The following is a 26,858-nucleotide window of genomic DNA, read 5'->3' as shown; positions in this document are numbered from 1 at the left end:
ATCCATTCACACCTTAGCACATGTGATATTACTTTAATGAGATAATCATATTCTTTTTCTCTCAGTACCTAATTAAGCTGTATCACAGCGATGTAGGTATATAGGTGATGTAGGTATTCCTAGACATTCCAGGGGAGCATCTGGCAGAACAGCAGGATTTAAGTTGAGAAAGCATGAAGAAGAAGGCATTGAGAACCAGAGATGGAGAAGGATGTATCTTAGTGTCTTAGCAGTAGCTGCCATGCCCTCTTGGTAGCTTAAATTTCCCCAGGTTTGTAAGACAGTGTTTCTCAAACATTAAAGTGCATGCAATTCACTCAGGAATCTCAATAAACTGCAGATTCTGACTCAGCACTTCTGGGGTGCAGCCCAAGATTCTGCATTTCTAACAAGATGATGACAATGCTACTGATCCAAGAACCACATTTTTAGTAGCAAGGCTATAAAATACCCAATGTCCATGAAAAAGTTAGGGTTATAAGCAACTTTTTGGATGGTCTTCTGAATTTTCTTTTATTAGTAGTTCTTTCCAAGATTTTTTCTCTTCTAAATAAATAGACTCTCTAAGTAAGTTCAGCAGCTTTTTGTTGTTTTCCCCCCCAAGAACCAAGGTTTCTTATCTGTTTCCTTCCTTCTTTTTCTTATTTTCAATAGACTTGACTGTCAGCAAATCTTGCTAGGGGAGAATTTGTTTTTTTATGGGACTGGGCCATGCTTCCATATGGTATTTGTTTTGTGAAATAGTCTAAGCTTACACATTTGAGAACTAACTTTTAAGTGAATAAACCTAACCTTTTAAAATGTTGAGTTTTCAGTATACTCCCCAGTGGGCAAAGTACCACACATCTCTGATTAGGTGTCATTGGGTGATGGCCAGTGCTTTGTTGCTTCTGGCCTTGCTCTTTGAACATCTCTGTTCTCTCAGCATCTGAGCAGCTTCTGTGTCCTGCCCATCCTCCTACTTTTCTGACTGGTCCTTTTCCCTCCTCTTCATTAACTTTACTTCCTTCCTGTAGTGCTTCCAACTTTTCCTTACATTTTGAAATATTCGTGTTCCTCTCTCCCTGTGTATCAAGTCTTGTTCCTTTTAAAGATATTGCTCAAATGTTACTTCCTTTTGCTCCCTGAAGTTAGTCACTTTTCTCTGCTATGTGAAGTGCTTTGCATAATTCTAACTAGAACAGTTATTATGTATTAAAATCTTTTGTGTTTGTCCTGTCTATTGGAAAGTGAGCTGCTCAAGAACAAAAACATTGTCTTGTTCATCTTTAATTCTGGAATTCCTAGTAAAATATCTAGCACCTAATGAAAACAGAATAAATGTTGACTGTATGGATACATTTATTGATCATCTTGTTATGTATTATTCACTTCCTACAATTTAGTTTAAAAAAAATAACTCATTTTGAATTGCTTTTGTCATTGACCCTATGTAACTTGCCTTTTTCTGCTTGAATTTGTCTGCAACCTTGGCCAAATCAATGAGGTCTTTCTGTTCTCTATATGAACTATCTCTAAGTCATTTATATTTTTTTCTGCTGGGTTATACTGACTATTCCTGAGTGCTGATTCTGTAAAACTGCAGTCCTTTTTACTGACTAGTTTATATATGTTGTAGTCAGACTTCCTGTGGAGGTAATTTGGCAGTTTTGCCCGCTGGGAGCAATGGAAGCTTTGATGTTATCTGTGGACCTCATGTGATGGAGCAATCCTTTCAGTTACAGCTGTCAGGCAGTGCATGAAATGTTTTGTCCCTGACATTCAAATGGCCCCTGAAATCCTTCCTACTTTTGCCTTTATGGGAACAGAATGACTTTGTTAAAACTGGAAGCCCAGTGCATTCATTCCCTTATGGTGATATATAGCATAGCCTTACAATAGCATGCATTCAGTGCATGTCAGCAGTACTAATAGAACTGTTTGTAATAAAATTGGGTATGATCCCTGTGTATGAAACTAAATGATGATGGACCAGTTGCTCAGTGGATGAGGGGAAATAACCTTTATATACTCTCAGAGGCAGGATAGTACTGGCCTGCATACTCAGAATGGGGTGCCAAGGCTGAAACCAGTGGCTGGATTGAAATGCTAAGTCAGGCAATACATAGGGTAGTGGGGTCAGGCCTTAAGGTGAACCTGAGACTGAAGGGTTAACATGGAGTCTGTAATGACTCTTCACAATTAGGGACTCTCTTGCTCAGACTCATCTTGGAAGGTCAGAATGCACAGTGGGACCCAAACCAAAAAGAGAGACCAGGCAGCAGGAGCTGAGCTGAGGAGTCTTGGAGCAAAAAGAACCAGAAACTCAGTAAAAATATCTGTACAGGAGAAACGTTCTTTATGACCTCCTAGGCCCCAGTCCCTACCAAGGGATCAGCTAAGGACTGCAGAGCGAATTACATGACTAGACAAGAAGTGAAGTGGAAGGGAAAGGCTGTTCTTAGTAGGAAGGTGTCCTTTATTTCAGGGATAGAAGACCATTTTGACAAATGTACTGAGGAAAAATAAAGGGGGAAGCTGGAGGTATAATTGGATTAGCATCAAGTAATGTGTAATCTCTTTTATTCTTAGTGTGTTTAGTTGCTTGTGCATTATTCCTTACGCTGCCTGCTTAGGTAACTTTCCACTGCCACCACCTGGAGGAATGGGAGCCAGGTGATTCTCTAGAGAGCATGCCCATGGCATGAAGACAATATTTTAAATGTGACACAGGAAGCCATGGGAAAGCACTGAAGGAACCTGAGAGAGAAGTAATGGTCATTATAGGCAAGATGAAGGCAAAGAAGCTACCAGCTGTGAGAATTTGTCTCCTACCACTTAAACATGTACTAGGGGAAAGGTCCTCTACAAAGATTCCAGACTTTCTGTAACTGCAGCTCTTTTGATAACCCATTGGGAGCTGATGCTTCTTGAGTAGAAGATGGATTATTGGCATCCTCATTTTGTGATCATTAACTTTGGTTTTATTTCATAATGTTAGCTTCTTCTTCCCCCATCTTCTGTCTCATACTTTGGGGGTAGGGAGGCGTAGTACAATGTCCTAGACACCCCAGGAGAGAATCCCATTAAGCCCTGATAAAGATCAAATGTCTGACCACAAAATATACCTATATCTCTTATGGACATCGTATGCTCATCTTGATCCATGGAGAGCTTGATCACAGTTCTATCGCACTGACATATTGACTTGTAGGTCCCTGGCTTCTGACTCATAATCTAGTTGGGTCAGTCTCACCTTAACTTCTGACAGGGTTCCTCCTCGTGGCCCCTACTCTCCTTGGAATCACAATAAAGTTCCCTTAGTTACTCCAGCAGCTCAGATAATAGCAAGATTCCTGCTGCCAGCCAGTCTTAACCCTTCCACTTTTGGGGAGTTTGCCACCATCCAAGTGGTTCTCAATGTTTTTTCTACCATATCATGTTTAAGAATAGGAATATGACTAGTAGTAACCTACAGTCATAGCCTTACCCAAAAGTATTTATGACAAATATTTAATGTGTATATGCTGTGTGCCACATGGTGTCCAAAGCCCTGGGGTAGATTTGAATAAATAAAATGCAGTTTCTGCATTCTCATTTCAGGCAAGTTCTCTTTTTTATTTCTCTTTTTCAAGTCTGTCATCATTCATACAGTGGATTTTTGAAGCCTACTGGTTTGCCTTGGGAGGTAGACATTTCTTATTCGCCTTTTATTTGCAAAGTCCAGTCAGGAAAAAAAAAAAGAAAAGAAAACTTAAAAATTATTCTTGTATTAGAGGGAAAAAAAAAAAGTCCAGTCAGGAAAGGCTGTAGGCACTGTCCTGCATTGAAAGGTGCTTTATCACATAAACATTAATTATTCTGATGACATAGAATCATACACTGCTCTTCTAATATAAATGTAATCCTTAAATTGACTATTTTTACCTCCTACTTTTGCTAGTCATTAATGCCTTGAATGAACAATTACTTTTGTCAAAATATAGATAATAAATTTGACTGGCATTCTCTCTTTTTTTTTTTTTTTATTGCCTCTTCATGTTTCATTTGCCCTTTTCTTTTCTCAGCTTGTTGTCTCATATTATCATCCAGAGTAAAAGCAGCCATTTCCTCAAATGTTATTTTCTGGTTCCCATTCTATCACTCACTTGAAGCAAGTTTACAATACAGTCTATTTTGTTGTTTCTGGGTGAAATATGTATAGTGTAATACACCAGAAATGGCCACAGATCCATCCTATCTAATAGTGTGCATCCGTTACCTTTCTTCAAGATGATCTTGAAAATGCTGTGGTTGTTCCCTCTTGAATTTCTAATTGTCTTCCTGTAATAATATATTCTACTTTCAGAGGGTTGGTGTTTAGTCAGGATGCCCTTCTGGTTAGCATAGCTCCTTCTGGCAACTTCATACCAATTCCATGATGATTATAATCAAACATTTCTTCTGGGTGTCAGCCTTTTACTTGGATTCTCTTCTCTCTGTTTGTCTCTATCCTTTCCCTGTATGATTCTCTCTCTCTCATTCTTTAGGTTTTCTAAGAAAATTACTTTCTTAGTTTGTAACAAATAGCCCAACTTATTTGAAAGAAAAGATAGTTGAGCAGGCTTCTAGTAAAAATGCAAATAGAAAAGGACAGTTCATGTCAGAAAGAAAGAGCAGACCTCTCGTGCAGGAAACTTTATGGAATTGTCAGTAATGAACCTCTGAAAAGCTGGCAGTTCTTATAAATCAAAGGCGAGAGGGATGAAAAGAAAATAATACAAGAGCAAGGAGATCTAGGTACTGCATAAAGCAGAGAAGAAAAGTTACAGTGGAGTATCATTTTACACCTCAATATTGCAGTGTTCTGTTGACAGAAAATGGTTTTCTCTAGTATGAGTTGCAAGAGGCTAGGAAGCTATGAAGGGGAAAATGCCAGGCAAAGATAAGAGTGAGGAAGGAGCTGGCTGTTTTCTGCAGATAGGCAGCGATGATGTTCTGTAAACTTGATGAGTATCTTAGATCTGTGATTGTCTATCCCTGAGCTTTCCAATATGGAAACCACTAGCCTCATGGGGATATAGAAGTTTGTTCCTTAAACCTCTCTTGACATGTGGCTAGAACAAATTGTGATGTTCTGTAAGTGCAAACTACATACCGAAATTCCAAATTTTAGTACCAAAAATTCTAACGAACTGAGACAGCTTCTTAATTTTTAAAAAATTTGCATACATTTGATTACATGTTGGAATGAAAATAGTTTTGATATATTGGCTTAAATAAAATGTTATTAAAATTTATTAAAATTAATATTCACTCTTTTTTTTAACTTTTAAAATGTGATTCCAGGCAATTTTGAATTATGCCTATAGCTGCCATGTTAGTATGGCTATCTGATATCTCTGTGGCATTTTAACTTCCCTACAGTTAACTTTCTTGCATGATCAATTTCACTTTCTCCTCATGTTTTCCCTGTGAATTTGTTACTTTTTTCAAATTTTTTTTTTTTTAGATTATTTGTTTCTCTCTCCTTCCCTCCGGCCCCAGTTGTCTGTTCTCTGTGTCTATTTGCTGCGTTGACTTCTTTGTCCCCTTCTGTTGTTGTCAGTGGCACAGCAATCTGTTTCTTTTTGTTGCGTCCTCTTGTTGTGTCAGCTCTCTGTGTGGGCGGTGCCATTCTTAGGCAGGCTTCACTTTCTTTCACGCTGGGTGGCTCTCCTTACGGGCATACTCCTTGCACGTGGGGCTCCCCTACGCAGGGGACACACCTGCGTGGCAGGGCACTCCTTGCGTGCATCAGCACTGCGCGTGGGCCAGCTCCACACGGGTCAAGGAGGCCCGGGGTTTGAACCGCTGACCTCCCATATGGTAGACGGATGCTCTAACCACTGGGCCAAGTCTGCTTCCCTGTTACTTTTTTTTTACGTGGTTGCTTTATCTGTTTTGGAAATTTTATTTTTAAATAAAAATAAATGAGTGGTATATATGAGTAAGCATAATTGGAAAATTATTTTTATATTTAGGCCCTGGAGACAATTCTCTGCAGTAAAGGATTTTAAAGTACTTTTAAGTAAAAACTTCCGTCAGAGTTTCATTACTGATAGATACAGTACACACAAAGTACCTAGGGGAATACGTTGTCAGAATAATTCTCTTTTATTCCTATTAATTGGAGTAGATGTTGCATCTTTTTTTGCAAAAGAGAACTATGAACAGTTGTAAAAGAAAGAGGAGTTGTTTTTTTGAGCATTATCCTTCAACACCAAACCAAGGTCCTTTCTCATAGATAATTGGCCACATTGTATGCTTTTTCTTAAATTGCATTTCTAACTTTGAAATTTATATTTGCACACATTTAAAATATTTACGTCCTTATCCATCTCCTCAGTGCATCTGGCTATTCAGAGAAAATATGAACCCTCCATCAGGGTTGCAAATGAGGACTTTGGCTGCCTCCTAGCTCCAAGAGGTCTTAGCTTTGTGATCTTAGGCAAGCTACTTTAGTTTTCCAAGCCTAATTTTTCTCAAATATTACATGGAGATAATTATAATACATCCTCATTGTATTGTTGTAAGGATTAAATGAGATAATTTTCCAAAATATTCAGTGCAATGGCTGGCACATAAGTACTCAATAAATATTATCTAATCACACAGATGGAACTTTGATTCTGAAAACACAGCCTTCATTTACCTCTCCATATTTTTGCCCTTTTTTCCTTTAATGGGATGGGCCAAGAGAAGGCTCCTTAATGAATTAATAGCACTCTTGGCATTAGACCTCAAATGTCAACCCATCTTCAGCCTGGGCCAGGAGCCAGAAATTATTGCTTGTCATGGTTCAGATTCTGCAGGAGAATATGGAGTGACTACATGAAAGGTCAGGAGCCTTTCATTGATGCTGGCACTGCCGTCACTATCACTCTGCCTCATAGGCACTGACAGGGCTGACGATGACCCAGTTAAACTCCGTGGCTAGAGCCAACTAAGAGAGGCAGGACCTGGTATTAGAACTTTTTCGCTGTGGGATGGACATGGCGATAGCAAGGCCAGGCAGAACACAAAATCAGAGATTTGGGCTACAAATAGATTTATTTTCAGCATTGGGGGCCCAGTATACATGATGTGGCCACCAGCACATCTGACCTCCAGGCCACACCCAGATGCTGGGCTCCTAGACTCTAATGGTACTTGAGGGCCCACTCAGTTCACTTCAGAGGAATATGTCAGAAGAGCCAGGATAAAATGACAGATCTCAGGGCTACAGGGGAGAACTGCCAAAGGTAGGATCTCAGGTCTAGGTATACTGGGCATGTTGCTGGGGTTGAGGCTCAGGAAGGGATTCCTTTACAAAAATCCATGTTAGGAACATGGGGCCTCAATAACAGCAGATTAGCACAAATAGCTTTATGTTGACTGCTCCTTACAGAACAATACTGAGGCAATGCTGTTCCTTAAATCTCTCTTGCCTGAGTCCTAGAACCTGAAATGAGTCTAAGTTTGCAGGTCGGAAAGGGGGTTATGGGCAAAGGAATATTAAGTACCCCACTGCCACCAAGCAGAAACAAGACAGAAGTAGTCAAGTTATGACAGTCCTAATAGAGTGACAGATATGTTAATTACCATGACTGTGGGGGAATTTCAATAACAGCTTCAACTGTTATATGGGCATTAGTACAAGATAAAGCCTCTTCTTAGATTGAGATGCTTTGTTCCTTAGCAAATAAGCAAATCAGTTTCTGAGTCAAGCTTAGGGCTCCAGTGTTTACTCTTTGTACAAATTGCTTTGCCTTTGTAAGTCTTTGTCTCCTAATCTGTAAAATGGAAATGAATTATAGTACCCCCTTATAGGAGTTCTGTGTTGTTTATGTTAGATAATCCGCCTATAATACCTGGCATGTTTGTAAGGATTCAGTAGATTTTAACAATTATTTTACGTGTTTTCTCATCTTGGTTCTCCTGTTGTCAGCAATTACAATAGACATTGTACTTGTTTTATGACTTTGATAATGTGATCCTTTTAGCCCAGAACTTTATCATGACCAAAGAAAACTGTAGATTCAGTTTTGTGGTCACTGAAAAATATATATTGACTTACAAATCATGCCAATCTATGAACCAATAGGACCAAAGTTCCTGAAAAACCTCTGAACAAAATGAAGAATATTAAACGTGTAAAGGAAGAATTGGGAAGGGAGGGTTTCTGGCTGGAGTGGAGAGGGAACATGGGAAGGTAAGCTTTCATTCCAGCAACTGTTGACATCTTCATAGTACTGCAGTAGGAGAATCATCAAGGGCGTTTACCAGGCACCTTTATTCTCCGTACTTAATCCCTTACTCCTACCCATTTCCATTCCTCCTCACTGTTAGCACACCAGAGTTAGTCCCCATCACCTTTCACCTGCACCACCACATGGTCCTCTAGCTAGTCTCCCCGAGTTCACCCTTCTCCTTCTCATCCATTGTCTCCAGTCACAGGAACCATCCTTCTCAAAATACACAGCTGACCTTGCCTTCCCATCCTGCTGAAAATCCTTCCATGGCATCACGTTGCTCTTAGAGGAAAGAATAAAATTCTTAACATAACTTACAAGACCCCACGTCTTCTGCCCTCTGTCTGCCTCAACAGCTCGCTTCCCCCTCTGCTCCCTCTCAGCCCATCTCTACTTCTTTCCAGTCCTCAGACGCCTGCGTTCCTCTGCTTTTAGGCCTTCCAGCCAGGGGTCTTGGCCACCAGCAGTGGATTTCCCCTCAATCCCTTCCTCTTTGCTCACTTTCTTCTTCCCAAGTGAAGCCTTCCTTGATTTCTTTGACCTGTGAGCTCCCATTGTTAAATGCTCTCTTTGCACTCTGCCCTTCTCCTTTATAGTGTATTATCATGGCAATATTAAATAAATCATGTGTTTAATCTCTGATCTCCTCTGCTAGAATTTAAACAACATGAGGATATAACATTGGTCTGCCTTGTTGAATGCCTAAGATGGCACCTGGCACATGGTGGATAAGGGTGGATAAATATTTGTGGAAGGAATAAAAGAAAAGAGTAAAGAAATGGGACCAAGACAGAGGAAAGAGATGTGGCAATATTGTCAGCTTTTAAAAAGTAATCCCAAAGGGATACTAGGTTGGAGAAAGAACAGGAAAGTAGAAGTTATAGAAAGACTAGAGATATAAGGCATAATGATGTGATTTTATGAAGTGGGAGTGTGTAAAAGAGAGAGACAGAGAGTATCCTGGGATCACTAGAGGTGAAATAGAGGACAATTTGCAGAACCTAGGAAAAAAAATGCAGTCACGGTGAATTGCAACTTAAGCAAACATCTTGTGTGGCTTAGGGTAATGACTTAGTACCCTTCTTGTACAAAATGGAAGAACTCTGACCTCTGTTTAGCTCAATGCTTTATTTAACCCACCACAATGCACACATGATCATAGCTTTCCCAGCATTAGCCATCTTTGCAGCTGTACCTAAAAATCCCTGCTGAGGACTTTTTAGTCTGCATAGACCAGTGAATGTTAGGATGTTAGTATTGTAACAAAATTAAAAACAAACAAACAAAAAGTAGTAAAAAGTTGCAAAATAACTGACTGCCAAAGCAAGTACTGATGTATATTCAATTTAAAGCCTCCTCTTCCAGATAATGCCGTAGTGAATTTTGTCTAATTCATGAGACCAGTTTATCTACCTAGCAAACCTTTTTCCCGGTATCTCTCCTTAAAATTTTCATGTTACTTTTTCTTAGGGATTTTTAGCAGCAAATAAGTAACAATTCAAATACTTAGAATATATGTTCACCTTCTCTGTCCTTTTCCTGTCTCAAGATTCTTCTTCTTGTTCAACTGTATTAATATCCTAAGAGCTATCTTTATTTACTGGTAAGAGGGGAGTGGAGGAGAGAGCTCATAGTTGAAGTTTAATGCTGAAGCATATTCCCCGTGGAACAGATTTGGGCTGAAATTGATAAGAAATAGGATTATGAAAAGATTTGTCTTAGTAATGTCAGTTTTTATATCTGGAAGTCCTGCCAGCTGTGACTGATTGCCTGTCTCTTCCTGGAATGCTCCTTAGCCACCTATTTTTTTCAGGCAACTTCTTGATAGGTTCTTTCCCCTGACACCTTACTTTTCTCCCTGCCACCTTTGTCCCCAGATTTTCTCCTCTCTTGTCACCTGTATTCCTCTTTATGCTTGCGTGTGTGTGCTGTACTTAAAGTTTTTATCCTCCTGCCACATTTGATCAGCTTCTCCAATTTGTCATAAAGGAGTCTTAGAATAACTCCAGGCAAAATGGAGCAAGTCAGAAATTTATGTCTGGACTATGGGCTTGTTGTCCTGCCAGCCTCCCTTGCCACCATCACCACTGGGCTTCTGAGAATTTTTATTATTGACTTCATAGTCTCTTTTAGTGACTTTGTTTCTGTAACTTTTCTTTGCTCCAGGATTCTTCTCTCTCCTTCCCACTCTTGTTTCTATGCCTAGGAAAGTTCTTAGTATCATTTCAACATTACAAACATATAATCTTTAATCTCTGTGTGAGTATCTTAAACTCTATCTTTCTTTCATAAAACCATTCAAGTCTGTTATGATAAAGCTTACTTACTATAATAGATTCTTGCACAATCCAGGCAATTGTGCTCCTTTAAATAGCACTGGGAAAAGCACAGGCTCTACTACTTACTGCCTATCACTGCTACTAGGTAAAGGATTTGAATATATCTTTGCCCCAGATTCCACATCTGTGAAATGGGTGTAATTAAAGTACCTACTTCATAGAGCTGTCATTAGTATTAACAAGTTCATACATGTAAAAATGTTATCAAAAGGCCTGTTACACAGATAATGCTCAATAAATGTTGTTAATTTTACTGATTGCTATTGTAATTGAAACTTGGAGGTAATATGCAGCTTTTAACATACTATCAGTCTTATTAAGAGATTTCACTATTCTTTAAGCCTCAAATCTCTCTAGCAATAATCCTTTCTAATAACGAATCCCTTAATATTGCCTTTACACTGTTTTATGACTCTTTTAACATCATACATAAAGCTTATTCAATGGATGGTCTTTCAGTTCTTTCAGAGAAGTCATTTTCTTCTCACATTGATCTAATTTAAATCTATCCTTTCTTTAAATCTCTCGCATGTATTGTTTTTCACAAACCATTCCACCACAGACCTGTATGCCAAAATTTAATACTTCTATAGCATGATTCTGGTTTGCCTCTTTAAAGTACAGTTCAGAGAGGTGATTTTAATTTTTAAGCACTAATCATTTTGAACCTTTGTTGCCGTAGAAACCACATTTCTCATCCTGAAACATGACAGCAGTGATCACTGCTGACAGTTCACAGACCTTAATTTGAGACAATCAAAAGCAAAGCAATTTGGAGGGCTGTTCGTTCAGAATTTTCTCCTGCACAATTTCAAGGCAGCACATTGCAGGCTGTCTTCCAATTTGTCAGAAGCAAGAAAAGACATGTAGATGGAGAGCTGAATACCAACTTTCAGCCGAAGGTATCAGTCCCAAACACATTTTATTATTCTCTGGAAAATAAGGTTGTATAAAGTAATTGCTGACACAGCATTAATGATAGTACTATGCTGCTGTAATTAAAAGAAGAACTTTGCTATACTAGACCTCTGAGAGCCTCGCATATATCCTGTTCAGATCTCAGGATTTACAAGGCAAGCAACTTTGGTTCCTGCTGTTTTTGCTGTGTGGGCCACACGTTTCTTTGTGCCGCTCCCATCTGTGGTTCATGTAGAAAGCACCTCTCTCCTGGCAAAAAGAAATCAGCGTCTGTGTTAGAGTGATGCCCTGCAGTGACAGTGCTGTGCTGTTCAGCACACTTCACCTCTGGAATGTCGCAAAACATGCTACTCTTTCTCATTTGATTTTCCTCAGAAAAGAACTTCTATTTATTAGGCAGTGAAGTTAAAATCCTACAAGACATTTCAGTTAAAATGTGAAGAGTTCTTATTTCAGTGGGATGTCATATCCATTTTATTCCTATCTCACCTGATACATTGGTTAGGAATTGTGTACAGCTGTTAGTTATAAAGACTCAAAAGATAGCGACTTAAAAATGAGTCCATTATTTTTCTCCTGCAATAAGAATTTTAGAGGTTGGCAGTCCACAGCTGTGAGGGTGATGCCACAGTCTCTGATGGGACCAAGAACTGTCTGTTTTTCCTTCTTTGCCATCCATGTGGTTGCTGCCTGGAGACCCAGGACCCAGAACCTCAGGCATCTTGCCCAAGCCCCTGGGAGGAAGAAGGCTAAGGAAAATAGCCACATCCCAGATAGATAGCCCTCTTTTTAAAGGAGCTTTCCCCAACAGACCCATCCAAAAACTCCTGCCACCTTTGTTACATCTTATTAGCCAGAACTTAGTCACATGGACAATATAGGTTGCTTGCTGAGTTATATTGCCATCTTCGTCAAAATACCAGTCCTCTCTACTAGGAAAGAAGGAGAGAAGGTATATTGGAATGGCAATTTGGGAGTCTTTGCCACAGCTAACAATGTATAAAAACATGTATAAATAGTTAATTTCCCTCTCACCGCATTGTGTTTTTAATCTATATTTATGACCTAATTATTATCTTTTCTATCATAATATCTGGCACAAAGTAGGTGCTTGATCAATGTTTGCTCATGCAGATGAATTTTGAACTAACAATTGGTCATGTCCTTATCATATTTATTTTTAATTCTAGTGTTTAAATAAGGCAGATATTTTGTAAACAGCCATAAGCAGATCTAATTGGACCAGGTAATACTCAATACTGAACTTTCCTGTCCAAAACAGCGCACCAGTGATCTTATGCAGTTATAGCACCTTCATCCTACAGTCCCTAAAACCGAATTTAAGACATGTTAAGGCATTTTCACAATATATGTAATTATCCAGCTATCTTCAAAATACATACCATTTTCCTTTAGATATGGGCTACACTAAAGTAGTGGTTAAGCTTAGATCTTAGAGTAAGAGAGACTTAAATTCATGTCCTGATTTCATCTTCTTTCACCATGGGACATTGCTTCTTTTGAATTTCCGTTCTGTAAATTGGATGGAAAGTTTCTATTTTCTTGGTTTATTTTTATGAAAGGAATTAAAGGAAATAAGTACTGTCAGGTACATAGAATAGTGTCTGGCACATAGCCAGTATTCACTATGTGCTCACTATTGATCTTTTTGTTTATATTACCATAACAGATAAGCCATATACTTTTTATTGGTAAAAGGGTTTATAATATACATAAATAATTATGCCCATACAAAATAAATGTTACATAGGTAGGAAAAGATTGATATCAACATGGTTTATCTTAATATTAACCAAAAATCTTCTGGGTAGAGTTAAGTAGCTGAATTAAAAAAGAAAATATATGCCTCTTTCATCAAATTTAGGCCATCAAATTTAGACCGTTAGTGTTAGCAATCAAGACATACATATTATGTCTGAAGAAATCTTTCTTAATCCAATTAATTCACAAACCCTTTTTGATCTGTTAAGACATCTTGGGTAATGTTAATGATTAGTAGATTTTGGTTTCTATTTATCAGCTATGAAAGAAAAGGGAATGAGGAAGAGGAGGAGAGGGGAGAGAAGAGGACTTTGTCTTTATAGAATGAAGAGTTTGTAGAAATAGTTTTGGAAATACATAAAATAATGATGTTCTGTTTCTATGTTTTTTCCCACTTGAATCATGTGGGTTTTCTTCCTTAATGCAGTGTAACAACCCCAAACTCTCAGTGCTTACAACAACCCCTATTTTCTTTTCTCACTCTGTGGGATAGCTGGAACAGCTTTGCCTCGGGAGCAGACTGGGGTCAGACCTTCTCCATTTGTCTCTCATTCTATGACCAGCAGCTCCTTGGTTTATGTTCTTCTCCTGGCAGATGGCAAAAGAGCAAGAGGACTGAGCAGAAACATATGATGCCCCTTAAGGTATCACATTAGAACTGTCATTCTGCTACTTCTCCCAGAGTCCATTGGCCAAAGTTCAATGAGGTGAGGGGATATACATTACCTATTCCACTGAGAGTCACTACAGAGTTACACAGCAAAGGGTGAAGGTCTATAATTCTATTACAGGGACCTGAAGAAGTTGAAGCAATAGTTCATTCTACCATACTATTGTGAGTGAATGTAAGCTGTCTCTTGACCCCTGCTGTACATACACACAGACAGACTCATGGAGTTCTGACTTTGAGATCCAGATGGAGAAGGTTCCTGAAAGGAGTGTATGTGCTTTGGGAGGTTAGAGCTGTGCTCTAGAGAATTCTTCGTTTTGTGTTCTTTAGAAAGAGCAATTTTAGATTTTATGGTATTACCAGATAAATTAATTGATCCATTAACCGAACTAAATACTTGATGTGTTTGACTAGTTCTAAGTGCCAAAAAACCAATAAATATCCTGAAGACAAATTGGGTCTCTTTAGGAAATTTGCTTTTGCTTCTGATAACCAGTGTCACTTCATTTTAGGACCCAGCTGATCTTATTTAATGGACAAAATGAAGATAGCAGCTAACTATACTGTCTAAAATTCTTCCAGATCAGTGATGCTTTGAGAAATGTGCTAAAAATACCCTGATCAACAGAGTGTAGTTTCTATACATGATTGCAATATATTTCAGGACCTCTAAGGACATAAACTATTATAGCTCCTTGACAGACTGCTTCATTGGTTGGTAGAGGTCAGACCAATTATAAATAGATGCTTAAGCTTTAAAAACTGTATTGTACATGCTCCTGGATCACAGTTTGAGAAAAAGAAACACTGATCATGATGATACGGTGACCGCTCTATTTTTATACTGGTGAAGCTGAGGAATATACACTAATGTAGCTGATTATAGTTCGTTTCTAACACATTTGGCAGCATTCTTTTTGGGGAACTCACTGCTCATGGCATATGGCTTTTCTCCCTACATTTTCTGGCTCCCTTGCAGTTATTGGATGGAGCCAGTAGGCTGTGAGTAGATATTATTTGTGATGCTGCAGGACCAATGTATTTAAGAACCAGTTCTCCACCCTCTAGCTCTCTTTTTTCCCGCTGTGTTGAACTAGAACACATATAGAGATGGTGATACCACCATCTTACAGCGGCTTGGCCATGGAGTTACACATGGAGCACAGCCACCCTGGATGCTCACTCAGACTGCACTGAAATCAGGTAAACAAGAGTGAAGCTTTTTGGAGGTATGCTCTTGAGATTTTAGGGGTTGTAATCACAGCATAACCTAGCTAGCCTAACCTTATGAATAGTCACATTTTAAAAACTCATTTATATGTATATACTAATCTTATGTATTTATAAATTGCATTGTTATTCATAAAGGACTGTTTACTTATATTCTTCCATTTCATCCCTACATTCTTTCAAGTGTGTGTGTGGGGGGGCAATCGTTTCCATTTTATAGATAAGTAACTGACGTAATAAAATTATAAATATATTTTGCCACCATATAGTGATAGTCTCACATACTCCACAGTCCTGTGGCTTAGAGTTATTCTAAAGACTCACTCGGATTTGTAAACTTGATCTTTATTCAGTTGTGGAAATTTCCTGGACCCGCTGCCTTAGAAAATAGTAAAACAGTGTGAGAAATTAATTCATGGATAATAAATTGATTATCCCAGGAAAAATGCCAATGCATTTTCCTACATAATCTGGGGTGCCCTGTGCTCGACCCACCCCCACCACACATACTGACACACACAGACATCTCTGCTAGGAAGCACCCAGATGGGTAAACTGAGAACCAGGGATTGGATCCTCATTTGACATGCCATTTCTTGACTATGTGATCTGGGCAATCACTTCTCTGGGCCTCAGTCGTCTTCTTTTTAAAGGCAGGTGTCTGATTAGGTAAGTGTTTTTCAAACTGTGAGTCACTTCCCAGTAATGAGTTATGAATCTGGTCAGAGACTCTCTACCAGCATTTTTTAGTATAGAAAAGATGAAACATAAATTATCAGAGTGCTTCTCATATAGAAAGAATAAGTTACATGAAACTTTGATTTCTGAGGTGTGGGTATGCATACAGAAATAAATATAAATGTGTGTGCTGGGTTGCAATGTAAAATGTATTTTTAGTGTGGGTTGTAGCCAAAAGCTACATATAAATAGTCTTTTCTTGCTACTCAAGTGTACACTCCCAGAGTCTGCTAAATGTAACTGTGTACTAATTCAAGCTCCCAAACTATTATTTCAAACTGGAAGAATGCCAGGGTTTTATGGCATGAGGGCTTGATGCCAATGCTTTCCTACTCCATCATTTCTACAAAACACCATTTCTATGGTTTGTTTCATATTCTAACCCATCTTTTTCCCTACCACTTTGCTATTTAGTCTATAACATACTGAGCTAATGAAGGAAATTTCACTAATTAGATGTATATTTGCAGAAGGACCCAAATTAGTAGCTGTGCTTCAAGTTTTTGTACTGATGCTATCTCAGACAATTTTCTAGATTGGTATTTCTCTTACCTTTTCTTAATATGAAGCATCTCAAACTGTTTCACTTAGAAACCTTGCTCTTGTGTTGCTTTTAGTCCCTCAGAAAACTACCCAATGAAGCCAGGTCTGTGTTGCAGAATCCTAACTTATTTGCATTTTCAAGCCAAAAAGAAAATGAGAAATTCTGATTTCATGTGTAGAAATTCAATTGTTTACGTTCTTTCATTTGCTCTTTTTTTCCCAAACAATATTTACTGAATGCTGCACTGGGGGATTGGTCCCTGTTGCTCCAGTAGCTTGGTTTGGGGTAAGTGAAGATCTGAGGAAAAATGGATCGTGTGGTGTAGAGTTTTCTGCTTCGTTTGTTTTTTCCTATATTGATCTGATTAAAGTGCTTCAATACCATGAATATCATAAATAGCTTTAGCAAAATATATATTATTATAAGGACAGACAACCATAATGGAAATATTGCCATACTCATTTTCAAGTGACATACCCAAGTCTGAACCTCCCAATTCTATAATTTTAACACAACTGCCCCTGGATATTTTCAGAGCATCAATTTTTTTTTTTTTTAAGATTTGTTTTTTATTTATTTCTCCCCTCTCCCCCCCATCCCATTCTCCCTGTTGTCTGCTCTCTGTGTCCATTCTCTCTGTGTTCTTCTGTGTCTGCTTGTATTCTCGTTAGGTGGCTCAGGGAACCAATCCTGGGACCTTCCAGAATGGAAGAGAGGCGATTACTCTCTTGTGCCACCTCATTTCCCTGTTCTGCTCTGTCTTCTTATTTTCTCTCCTCTGTGTCTCTTGTTGAGTCATCTTGCTGCACCAGCTCTTTGCATCTTCTGGCACTCCTGCACAGGGTGGCTTTCCTGGGCAGTATTCCTACGTAAGGTGGCACTCCTGTGTGGGGCCGTATTCCCGCATGGGCTGGCACCCCATATAGTCCAGCTCACCACATGGGCCAGCTTGCCCTCACCAGGAGGCCCTGGGCATCGAACCCTGGACCTCCTATATGGTAGATGGGAGCCCAATTGGTTGAGCCACATCCGTTTCCCCAGAGCATTAATTTTTACATAAATGCTGTGGCCTCTTCTGAGACCAAGACCTCATGAAAAAGTGTTCAGTGTGACCCAACTTATGTGAAACTCAGTTACTCAAGGTTTATAATTTTTCATTTGTTAAGTAGTATATTCTTCATATACCTTTGGGTAAATAGTTAGTTTAAAAGGTTGGATTATAAAATACTTGTGTCTTCCCTTGCAACAATCTTGTTAAATTGGATTGGACTGTGGTAATGTCTCAGGGCTTTGCAATAAGTTCCTATGAGTCAAATCATAGAAACAGTACAGAAATACAACATTTCTCACAAGTTTCTTTGAATACCTCTTGGAAGGGAGCTCACATATTCTCAGCAGAATTCATTCTTTTTTTGATAGATCTAATTGCTAGAAAGCTCCTTTATACATCGTGTAAAATATTACTCAATATGATTTTATCTGATTCTTTTTTTGCCTTATTTAATAGTATCACAGAATAATACTTGCTTCTTTTTTACTTTATAGCCTCGGAGCCTTCAATTTGGGTATATTATGACTCCCCTTCTATTCTTGTTAGCCCTCAAAACATTTTGTTTTGTTTCATGCTTTTTTGTAGTGCCCATACATCCCTCTGGGACAGTTCTAATTTGTGCCTGTTTTCCCATTGTGAGGATTAAGAGCATCTATTTTACTTTCAAAGTTTCCTAAACTGACAATACATTATTTAGTCACTCCTTTGCCCCTTTAATAATATCTTCCAAAGTTTGTCCTGTAGATTTCTGGATCTGAAGGGTTCTGTATGAGAAAAGAGCAAAATAATGTTTTGGGGTCATTAGTGTGTGTAGATTTTCTGTAGATTTACAGAAAACATTAGTGAGAATTTCTACAGGAAGGAGATTTGCTTCTGTTTACCTCACTGTTTCCAAAACTTATTTACTTATGGAAATAATGCTTGCTCTAAGATGTTCCAAGAAATACGGTGGAAACGTCTTCTTTCAAAAGATAATTTAGGGGAAGCGGACTTGGCCCAGTGGTTAGGGCATCCGTCTACTACATGGGAGGTCCGCGGTTCAAACCCCGGGCCTCCTTGACCCGTGTGGAGCTGGCCCACGTGCAATGCTGATGCGCACAAGGAGTGCCCCTGCCATGCAGCGGTGACCCCGCGTAGGGGAGCCCCACGTGCAAGGAGTGCGCCCCGTAAGGAGAGCCGCCCAGCGCGAAAGAAAGTGCAGCCTGCCCAGGAAAATGGCGCTGCACACACGGAGAGCTGATACAACAAGATGATGCAACAAAAAGAAACACAGATTCCCGTGCCGCTGACAACAACAAAAGCAGACAAAGAAGACGCAGTAAATAGACACAGAGAACAGACAACTGGGGCCGGGGGAGGGGGGGGGGGAGAATAAATAAATAAATAAATCTTTTTTTAAAAAAAAGAAAGAAAGATAATTTAGGAGAATTTTTATTTTAGTTCAAGTTATTATGGTTTTTTTCTAAATTGATAAAAGATTAATTGCAATATTTACCACTCTGGCTGTCAGTTTACTAAAAGTAAAGTGAGGGAAAGTGGGTTCCTAGGCTCAACACGTTGGGAAAAACTTTGGCAGTCATCTTAGAACAACATCCTTCATCTTGTTTTCCCACTATGGGCAACTCACATAGTCAGGATTGATGGGGCATTGAGGGTGGTACAATCCTCTGAAGAGCATCGCAGTAGCCCGGGAAGACTGACCAGTCAATATGTGGATTGTAGCTGGAAGAATCTACAGTTGGAAACATGTCAGGGGATTTGAAGAAATTTAAGAGCAATCAACAAAGTGAATGCCAGAGTCAGATCTCCATGGGAACTGTGTTGTGATGACCCTATGTAGCAGATTCGATCAGTGTTCCTATCTCCAGGAAACAGGGCATGCACTCCTACCAGTTGTTCTAGACAAGAAAATTACTGAGGTGTTATCTTTTAATCCAAGAATATCTGTGTTAACCAAAACACAAAAAATAAGGGGAAAAAAGCCTTCCTCTAGAGCACCAAATATGATTTAAAAATCTTACTGCTAACAATTTTGTCATTTGTATACATTGAATTTAAATGCAGTCATTGATAATTAAAGAAAAGACCAACACAATTACTGTTCAGTATACATCCTTATTATAAGCAAATGCAGTACTATTATAGGAAGCCATGGAGAATTTTTAAAAAATGATCTTCTAAAGATTAAATTCTTAGTTCTCTTTCAACTGCCATAATATAAATCACTTTGGCAAACCATTTCTTAGATTTGCAAAGTGACAGGACATGACAAGATCTGTTATCATTTTTAACTACTGAGTTTTCTGGCATGGTGCTTGTCATCACATCTCTGTATATACCCTTTCCAAAACTGTGGTCATGACATATGCATACAGTTTTTTAATTGGAGAAATAGACCTTCCTGGCTTTTTTTTTTTTTTAAGAGTAAAAATGCCATCCCACTATAAATGACAACATATTTTGAGGTTAAAAAACACCATTACAAAAAGCAGTATTGAAGGAAGGGTTTTCTGCAAAATTGGCATGTAGGTTTTTGCTTGTACAGTTGGCTTGTACATACTGCCCTCTGTCTACAACATTCAAGAAAATTAATTTTTTGCCTTACGTTTTCTCATAATAAGAATGAGCTGTTATTAAATGTTTATGTTCTATAACTTACTGGACTTTTCTTTCTAGGTAACAGAGACAATTTGGTTGGGAGAAGGAAAAGGAAGGAAGTAAAGGTGGTGGTGGGGGAGTAAAATGCATACGAATCAAAATAGCTGGTTCAGAAAACTGAGGACAAACTCCAGTTCCCTGTTGGATAAGGATGTCAAAAAGATAAAATTGTTTCTAGCTCCTTTTGAAGCAGGTGAAACTTAGACCTCCTACTTTTCACCTTGTTTTACTTCACTCTTCTTCCATTCCTAAATGGATGCCCTTCACCCTCTGTCAAGCCCCAGTTAAAACTGTAATAATTTATAAATTATTTTTATAATGAGGGGTGAGGAATGCATGTTAAACATCTAGATTTTAATTCAATCTGTCTGTGGCTCAAGTGTGTTGCTAATACCATTCTTCGCTTTGGAAGCACCTTCCTACATGGCATTAGACCTAAAACAGTGGTTCCCAATCTAGCGGATTATTAGAGTCCTCCAGGAAGCTTTAAACATGTCAATCCCCAGGCTTCTCCCCTGGAGACACTGATGTACCAGGTCCGAGGTAGGCCTGGACAGCTGTCTGTTCCCATGAGATTCTTATGAACAGCCAGGTCAGGGCACCAGTAATCTAAAGATCCAAATCCTAATCAGAAATCCTGTTCCCTCAAATCAGTTAAACTCCACTAAGGGAAAATTATTTAAAAATGCATTCTTATAAGCTGGGAATAATAGTAAATTAAATTTACCTGATTTTTTAATGTTTCTCAAAATAGTTCTACTTTATCACATTTGGCCGTCACAACAGGATGGATTATTGTGGTGGTTTGAAACTGTATGTACCCAAGAAAGACTCGTTTTTCTATGTAATCCATTCCTCTGGGTGTGGACCCATTGTAAGCAGCTCTTGAGGCTACTTCAGGTAAGGTGTGACCCACCTTATTTAGGATGGATCTTAATCCTATTACTGGAGTCCTTTATAAATAGAATGAGTACAGAGAGAGAGAAAGCCACAGAAGCAAGAAGCTAAAAGCAAGGAAACCCAGAAGAGAAGGAAGAGACCAGCAGATGCTGCCATGTGCCTTGATGACGCCTTGATTTGGAATTGTCTTGGCCTCAAACTGAAAGCTAATAAATTCCCATTGTTTACTCCAACTCAATTCATGGTATCTGCTTTCAGCAGTCTAGGAAGCTAAATCAATGATCATCCTTATTTTCTAGATAAGGAAACTGACTTCAGAAAAGTGATGGATACTCAATTTTTCATAAGGGATTGGCCAGTCCCATCTGAATGTTGCTCTGTGGGAAAATCATCTTATTATTCTAGGGAGTTTCTTTCCTGCTTAAGCCTCCAGATTTAAATGTCTTTATCAAAGTTTCTGCTGCAAAATTAGTGAGATCTGGAGAGAAGGGGAAAGAGAAGACGAGAGGTGGGGCTAGGGAGGTGGCACCAATTTGTGTATTTTAATTAAACTGTTTATAATCTGCCTTATTCCCAGTTATTACATGTTTTAATTTTTTTTCATAGTTTCTGGCAGGAGCAGTCTTAGGCCTAGGTGAAGTAGACAACCATTCATTCATTCAACTCATATTTGCTGAATAGCTACCTTTTGTCAGACATTCCACTTGGCAAGGGGCAAAAATGAAGAAAAGAAGTGCTTCTGCCTACCATATATTAAATCTAGAGCAGAGTCAGATACACAGACAAAAAAGCAAACTATAATTAGATGGTTTCTGGGTGGAATTATGCATAAGCTTTGATCTAATAGACACAGTAGGGCTTTGCCAATCCAATGAGTAAGGAGAGGAGTCCAGGTCATTGACCGGCATAAGCATTGCCTAGGGAGGCAAGAACACATGGCAAGTTCCAGAAAGTACAAGAAGTAATAATGTCTTAGGGGCCGGGACAAAATATTAAGCTGGCTTGGGGGATGATCATGGAAGAGCCTGTGTACCTTGTTGAGGAGTTTAGATTTTATGGTGTTGATGATAGAAAGTCATTGCAAACTTACAGCTGGGAAGTTAGAAATATCTCTGGCCATAGCTGAGGAGGGAGGAGAACAGGAGGTCATGAAGGTCTGCACTATAGCAGCAGAAGGGGGCATAGGAAAGAGGAAGGAAATATGAGAGATATTTCAAAATGCAGTTTACAAGACCTTGATTTGAACGATGGATGGATGGATGGATAGATGGATGGATGGGTAGGTGGTTTGGATTGGATGGATGGTGAGGGAAGAACTAGGCTGACTTGCCATTTTCTGGCTTAACCAGCTGGACTTATAGGAGCACTGTTCACCAAGAATATAAAAGGGGTACCACTTTGAAGAAGTCATCTTAACAAATCTTCATCAAATAAGACTTAATGGCATGCACATTCTGTTGTAGTATACTCAATAAGGTAATGTTTATTTTAAATTGTGCATGAAAATGCAATGATTAAATGTATGTTTTGATAGTTTGAAGATTATGAGAGAAGTAAACGTTGGATACTGATATTTAAAAAGGTTATTTAATACGCTTACAGACAAATCAAGATTATCTGGTATATTTATTTTAGGTTGAATTTGGTACAAACTTTTAGAGTAACAAAATAGAAAATAAAAGACATAGAAGACACATTTGACAATCAAATTGACAATTAAGCCAGTTCATATTCCCTACTGATCTTCTGTGCCTTACATATTTCCCTTCATTCTTATTGTCTCATAGTATTTCAAAGAATTAAATTATTTAAAAAAAAATACTATGTGAATAGAAAAATCTTACTGCCAGTATTTCATATCTTGAATACTTAAAGTCCTTGAGTTATTAATTGGATTCTAGTTTCATTTTATTAAAACAAGTCCTCATTAGGTTTAAATCAGATGAAACTGATTTGATAGGTGGACTTAGAAAGTGAAACAAAGTTCATTTTTCACATTGGTTTAAAATACCAAGTTCTGAACTTAGAAATTACAACTGAAGACATCACGTATGAAGATTTAAAAATAATAAAATTCTGTGCCTTGTCAAAACAGCCTGCAATGTGAGGACTCTTACTGTGTTGATTCATTGAATTGGCAAGTGTAAATGATTTTTTTTTACACTTTCCTATCTCTGACTAAGAAAACTCCCAATTTCTTCAGTCAGGGAGCTTTTAAAATTTTTCCATTTACAATTTAGTAAATGTTTCCTGGTCATTCATTGCATATAGATTCTGTTGCTAGCTACTGGGGTACAGAAGTAAACAGGGGCCAGTTTCTGTTGCCAAAACTCCTAAACTAGTGAGGGAAGCAGATATATAAGCCCGTATATTACACAGCAGTTTGGTAAGTTTGCCATTGATGGAAGTGGGGACCAGGTAAACAAAGAGTCAGAAAGGAAGAGATCACTTCTCTGGGGGCAGGGGTAGGCAGGGAAGTTTCCTGGTGGAGGTGGCATCAGAGTAGAATTGTGAAGGATGAGTAAGGAGGGTGGTGATGGCAAGTGGGAGGATATTTCAGACAAGAGAGTGGGGCGTGCAGGAGATGAGTCTGCAACTTCTAGTCCCTACTGCCAGATTCTGATTCATTTGTTCAGAGAGAGAATTCAGGAATTTACATTTTAACAAGCACCCCAGATGACTCTTGGGCACTGGAAATAAAAGAAGAGCCCCCAAATGAGAATAAAGACATTCAGAGCATGCTATAGCAGGGGAGTCAGCAAGCATCATTTGAATCTGACAGAGACTCAAAGGCAGGCAGAAAAGAGAATAAAAGGGAAGACTTCAGGTCTGACATGACTGGAGGCTGTTGGCATGGGGAGGCAGGATTGGGTTATCTAGAGGTAGGGCATAGGTTAGGGAGCATATTTGGCATTTTTTGGTTGATCTTAAGTTGGAAACGGGGGTGGGAGGCAAAAATTAGAGAAGCTGTCAGTTATTAAGTCCTGGCTGTTTTGGTTGACTGTGCAGGGATTGTAGTTTGACTAGCCAGGATGTTTACTGTAGACAGTGGCTAACTTCCTGCACCTATTGTTGCAGGTAGTGGGTCAGAGTTTTCTGGTCTGGTTACTGCTGATAGTGGGTCAGAGTTTCCTGGTCACTGTCCATTTGTACAGTTAGTTCTAAGCATTACAGTCTATTTGTGCAGTCGTTTTTAAATTTTAAATTCCTTAAAAATAGAGATTGTTTCATAATCATTTTATCCTCAATACCTCGCATACTACCTGGCACATTGTAGGTGATCAATAAATGTATGTTGAGGAATAAGACCACTTGCTAGACAATTTCTTAGGTATTTTCTGTTTTTTTCTATGAGTCAAGAAAGTCTATTACCACCCCGCCACACTTTGAGAAAGTAGAAGAGTTGACAAAGAGACAAAAGTGAGGGACGAAATTTTTGGAAGAAGATTATTTTAGGGAAAGGAAAATTAATCTGATTTATTTTATATCTTTTCTGCTTCAAAAACTTATAAGGAGAAGTGGTTTAAACAATACTTTGAACGCTTTTTGAATGTTCAATTTTGTTTTGGACCCAGCAGTCTGCTGATACATTCCTATAGGATGTATAGATAAAAATAACACAGCCCTGACCTCAATGAGCTTACTACCCAAATATGAGGACAAACAAGGAAACCACTCTTTCTCTACAGGATGAAAAGTGCTAGGACTAAAGAAATAAATACTGAACACCAGCACTTCCCACACGTTCTCAACTCGTTTCATCACAACAGCCTTATAAGGTAAATATTTTACAGATGATGAAACTGTGGCTTAGAGGTTAAATGATTCCACACATACACACACACAAAATACAGTAGCAATGAACAATCCAAAAATGAAATTAAGAAAGTAATTACATTTAGAGTATAATCTAAAAGAATAAAATATCTAGGAATAAATGTGACCAAATTTAACCAAAGGGAAATTCAAAGTAAAACCACAATAAGATACCACATTACACCTGCAAGAATAGCTATTATTTTAAAAATGGAAAATAACAAGTGTTGGAGAGGATGTAAAGAAAATGGAACTCTAGTGCCTTGTGGATGGGAATGTAAAATGGTGCAGACATTGTGGAAAGCATCATGGCAGTTCCTCAAAATATAGAGTTACCATGTGACCCAGCAATCCCACTTCTAGTTTCACACTGAAAGAGGGTGAAAACAGAGTCACAGATACTTAGATACCAATGTTTATAGCCGCATTATTAACAATAGTCAAAAGCTGGAAACAACCCAAGTGTTCATCAACAAACGAATGGATAAATAAAATGTGGTGCATTACATACAATGGAATATTATTCAGCCATAAGGAAAAATGAAGTTATGAGACATGCTACAACATGGAAGTACCTTGAAAACATACTCAGTGAAATAAGTAAAGCATGTAATGACAAAAATTGATATCACTTGTAAAAGATGACTAGAAATAGCAAATTTGTTGAGCTAGAAAGCAGATTAGAGGTGGCAGACTTGGCCCAGTGGTTAGGGCTTCTGTCTACCACATGGGCGGTTCAAACCCCAGACCTCCTTGACCCGTGTGCAGCTGGCCCACGCGCAGTGCTGATGTGCGCAAGGAGTGCCATGCCACTCAGGGGTGTCCCCGCGTAGGGGAGCCCCACGCGCAAGGAGTGTGCCCTGTAAGGAGAGCCCAGTGCGAAAGAAAGTGCAGCCTGCCCAGGAATGGTGCTGCACACACGGAGAGCTGACACAACAAGATGATGCAACAAAAAGAAACACATTCCCTTGCCGCTGACAGCAATAGAAGTGGACAGAGAAGACACAGCAAATAGACACAGAGAACAGACAACCGGGGTGGGGGGGAAGGGGAGAGAAATAAATAAATAAATAAATCTTTTTTAAAAAAAGAAAGCAGACTAGAGATTACTGGGGGAGAGGGGGAGAGGGAAAGAGAGTTTGAAGAAAGAAAGAAAGGAAGGAAGGAGGAAGGAGGAAGGGAGGAAGGGAGGAAGGGAGGAAGGGAGGAAGGGAGGAAGGAAGGAAGGAAGGAAGGAAGGAAGGAAGGAAGGAAGGAGAAAGAAGTCAGATACATTTAAAACGTTCAATCTGAATATTCCAAACTGAATAAAAATAAATTATGAATTTCTTTACATTGGTGTCTAGAATCCATTTCCTTATAACCAAAGTTTCCGATAATAGTTCAGTAGGTCACAAAATGTTCCCTTGATTGATTAAGGCTATGTATTAAGGATAAATAAATAGAGAGCTCTCTAGGCATGGTCTGTGTCCCAGTGAAGCTTAAAGTTCAGGAAGGAGGAGAAACAGTGCTTCACTCCAGTTCATATAATAGCGTGGGGTGAAAATTTAATTTGAACCCGAGTCTGTAAAGTTTTAGGTACAGGCACATTATTATTACTCACTGCATTTCCCCAGTAGTATACCCACCTTTAGCTTACGTTTGGCTTCATTTGTTCATACTCAAATAATAGTAAACTATAATTGAATCAAATTGTACACTGACGTCATGAATTCTCTTAAAATTTAAGCTCAAATTTGAACGATGTCCCAGAGGAAACAATACCTTTGTCACTGTCAAAACACCACTGATCTCAGCAAGTTATTTAACCTCCCTATATACAGTCTGCTAAATTGTTTCATGATGAAAGCTAAGGGTTTACCTTTTCCCAATTCTTACGGGATCTTAAGGATACTGGTAGGTTTTATGCATAAAGTATATCTATTTCCTTTGACAAAAAAGGAATTTTTGCATGAGGATTTTAATAATAAAAATATTTTCA

General features: G+C 38.7%; 1 protein-coding gene across 20 annotated transcripts in view; it reads left to right on the top strand.

Annotated features, from left to right (window-relative positions):
- The window catches only part of GRIP1 (glutamate receptor interacting protein 1), a 746,896-nt gene that overhangs the window by 404,230 nt on the left and 315,808 nt on the right, over window positions 1-26,858 (top strand). For 2 of the 20 annotated variants that reach the window (XM_058308391.1, XM_058308382.1), the window contains exon 1: window positions 15,011-15,143. The exons of the other annotated variants lie outside the window; for them this stretch is intronic. In XM_058308391.1, coding sequence (XP_058164374.1) covers window positions 15,116-15,143 — 28 coding nt within the window. In that variant the 5' untranslated portion in view covers window positions 15,011-15,115. Of the gene's footprint in view, window positions 1-15,010; window positions 15,144-26,858 lie in introns of those variants that run through there. 20 annotated transcript variants of the gene reach the window in all.

The sequence above is a fragment of the Dasypus novemcinctus genome, chromosome 12, assembly GCF_030445035.2.
Source record: "Dasypus novemcinctus isolate mDasNov1 chromosome 12, mDasNov1.1.hap2, whole genome shotgun sequence".
In the NCBI taxonomy this organism is placed as follows: Eukaryota; Metazoa; Chordata; class Mammalia; order Cingulata; family Dasypodidae; genus Dasypus; species Dasypus novemcinctus.
Note: the sequence above shows the minus strand (reverse complement) of the source record. Positions and strands in the feature narration are given on the sequence as shown.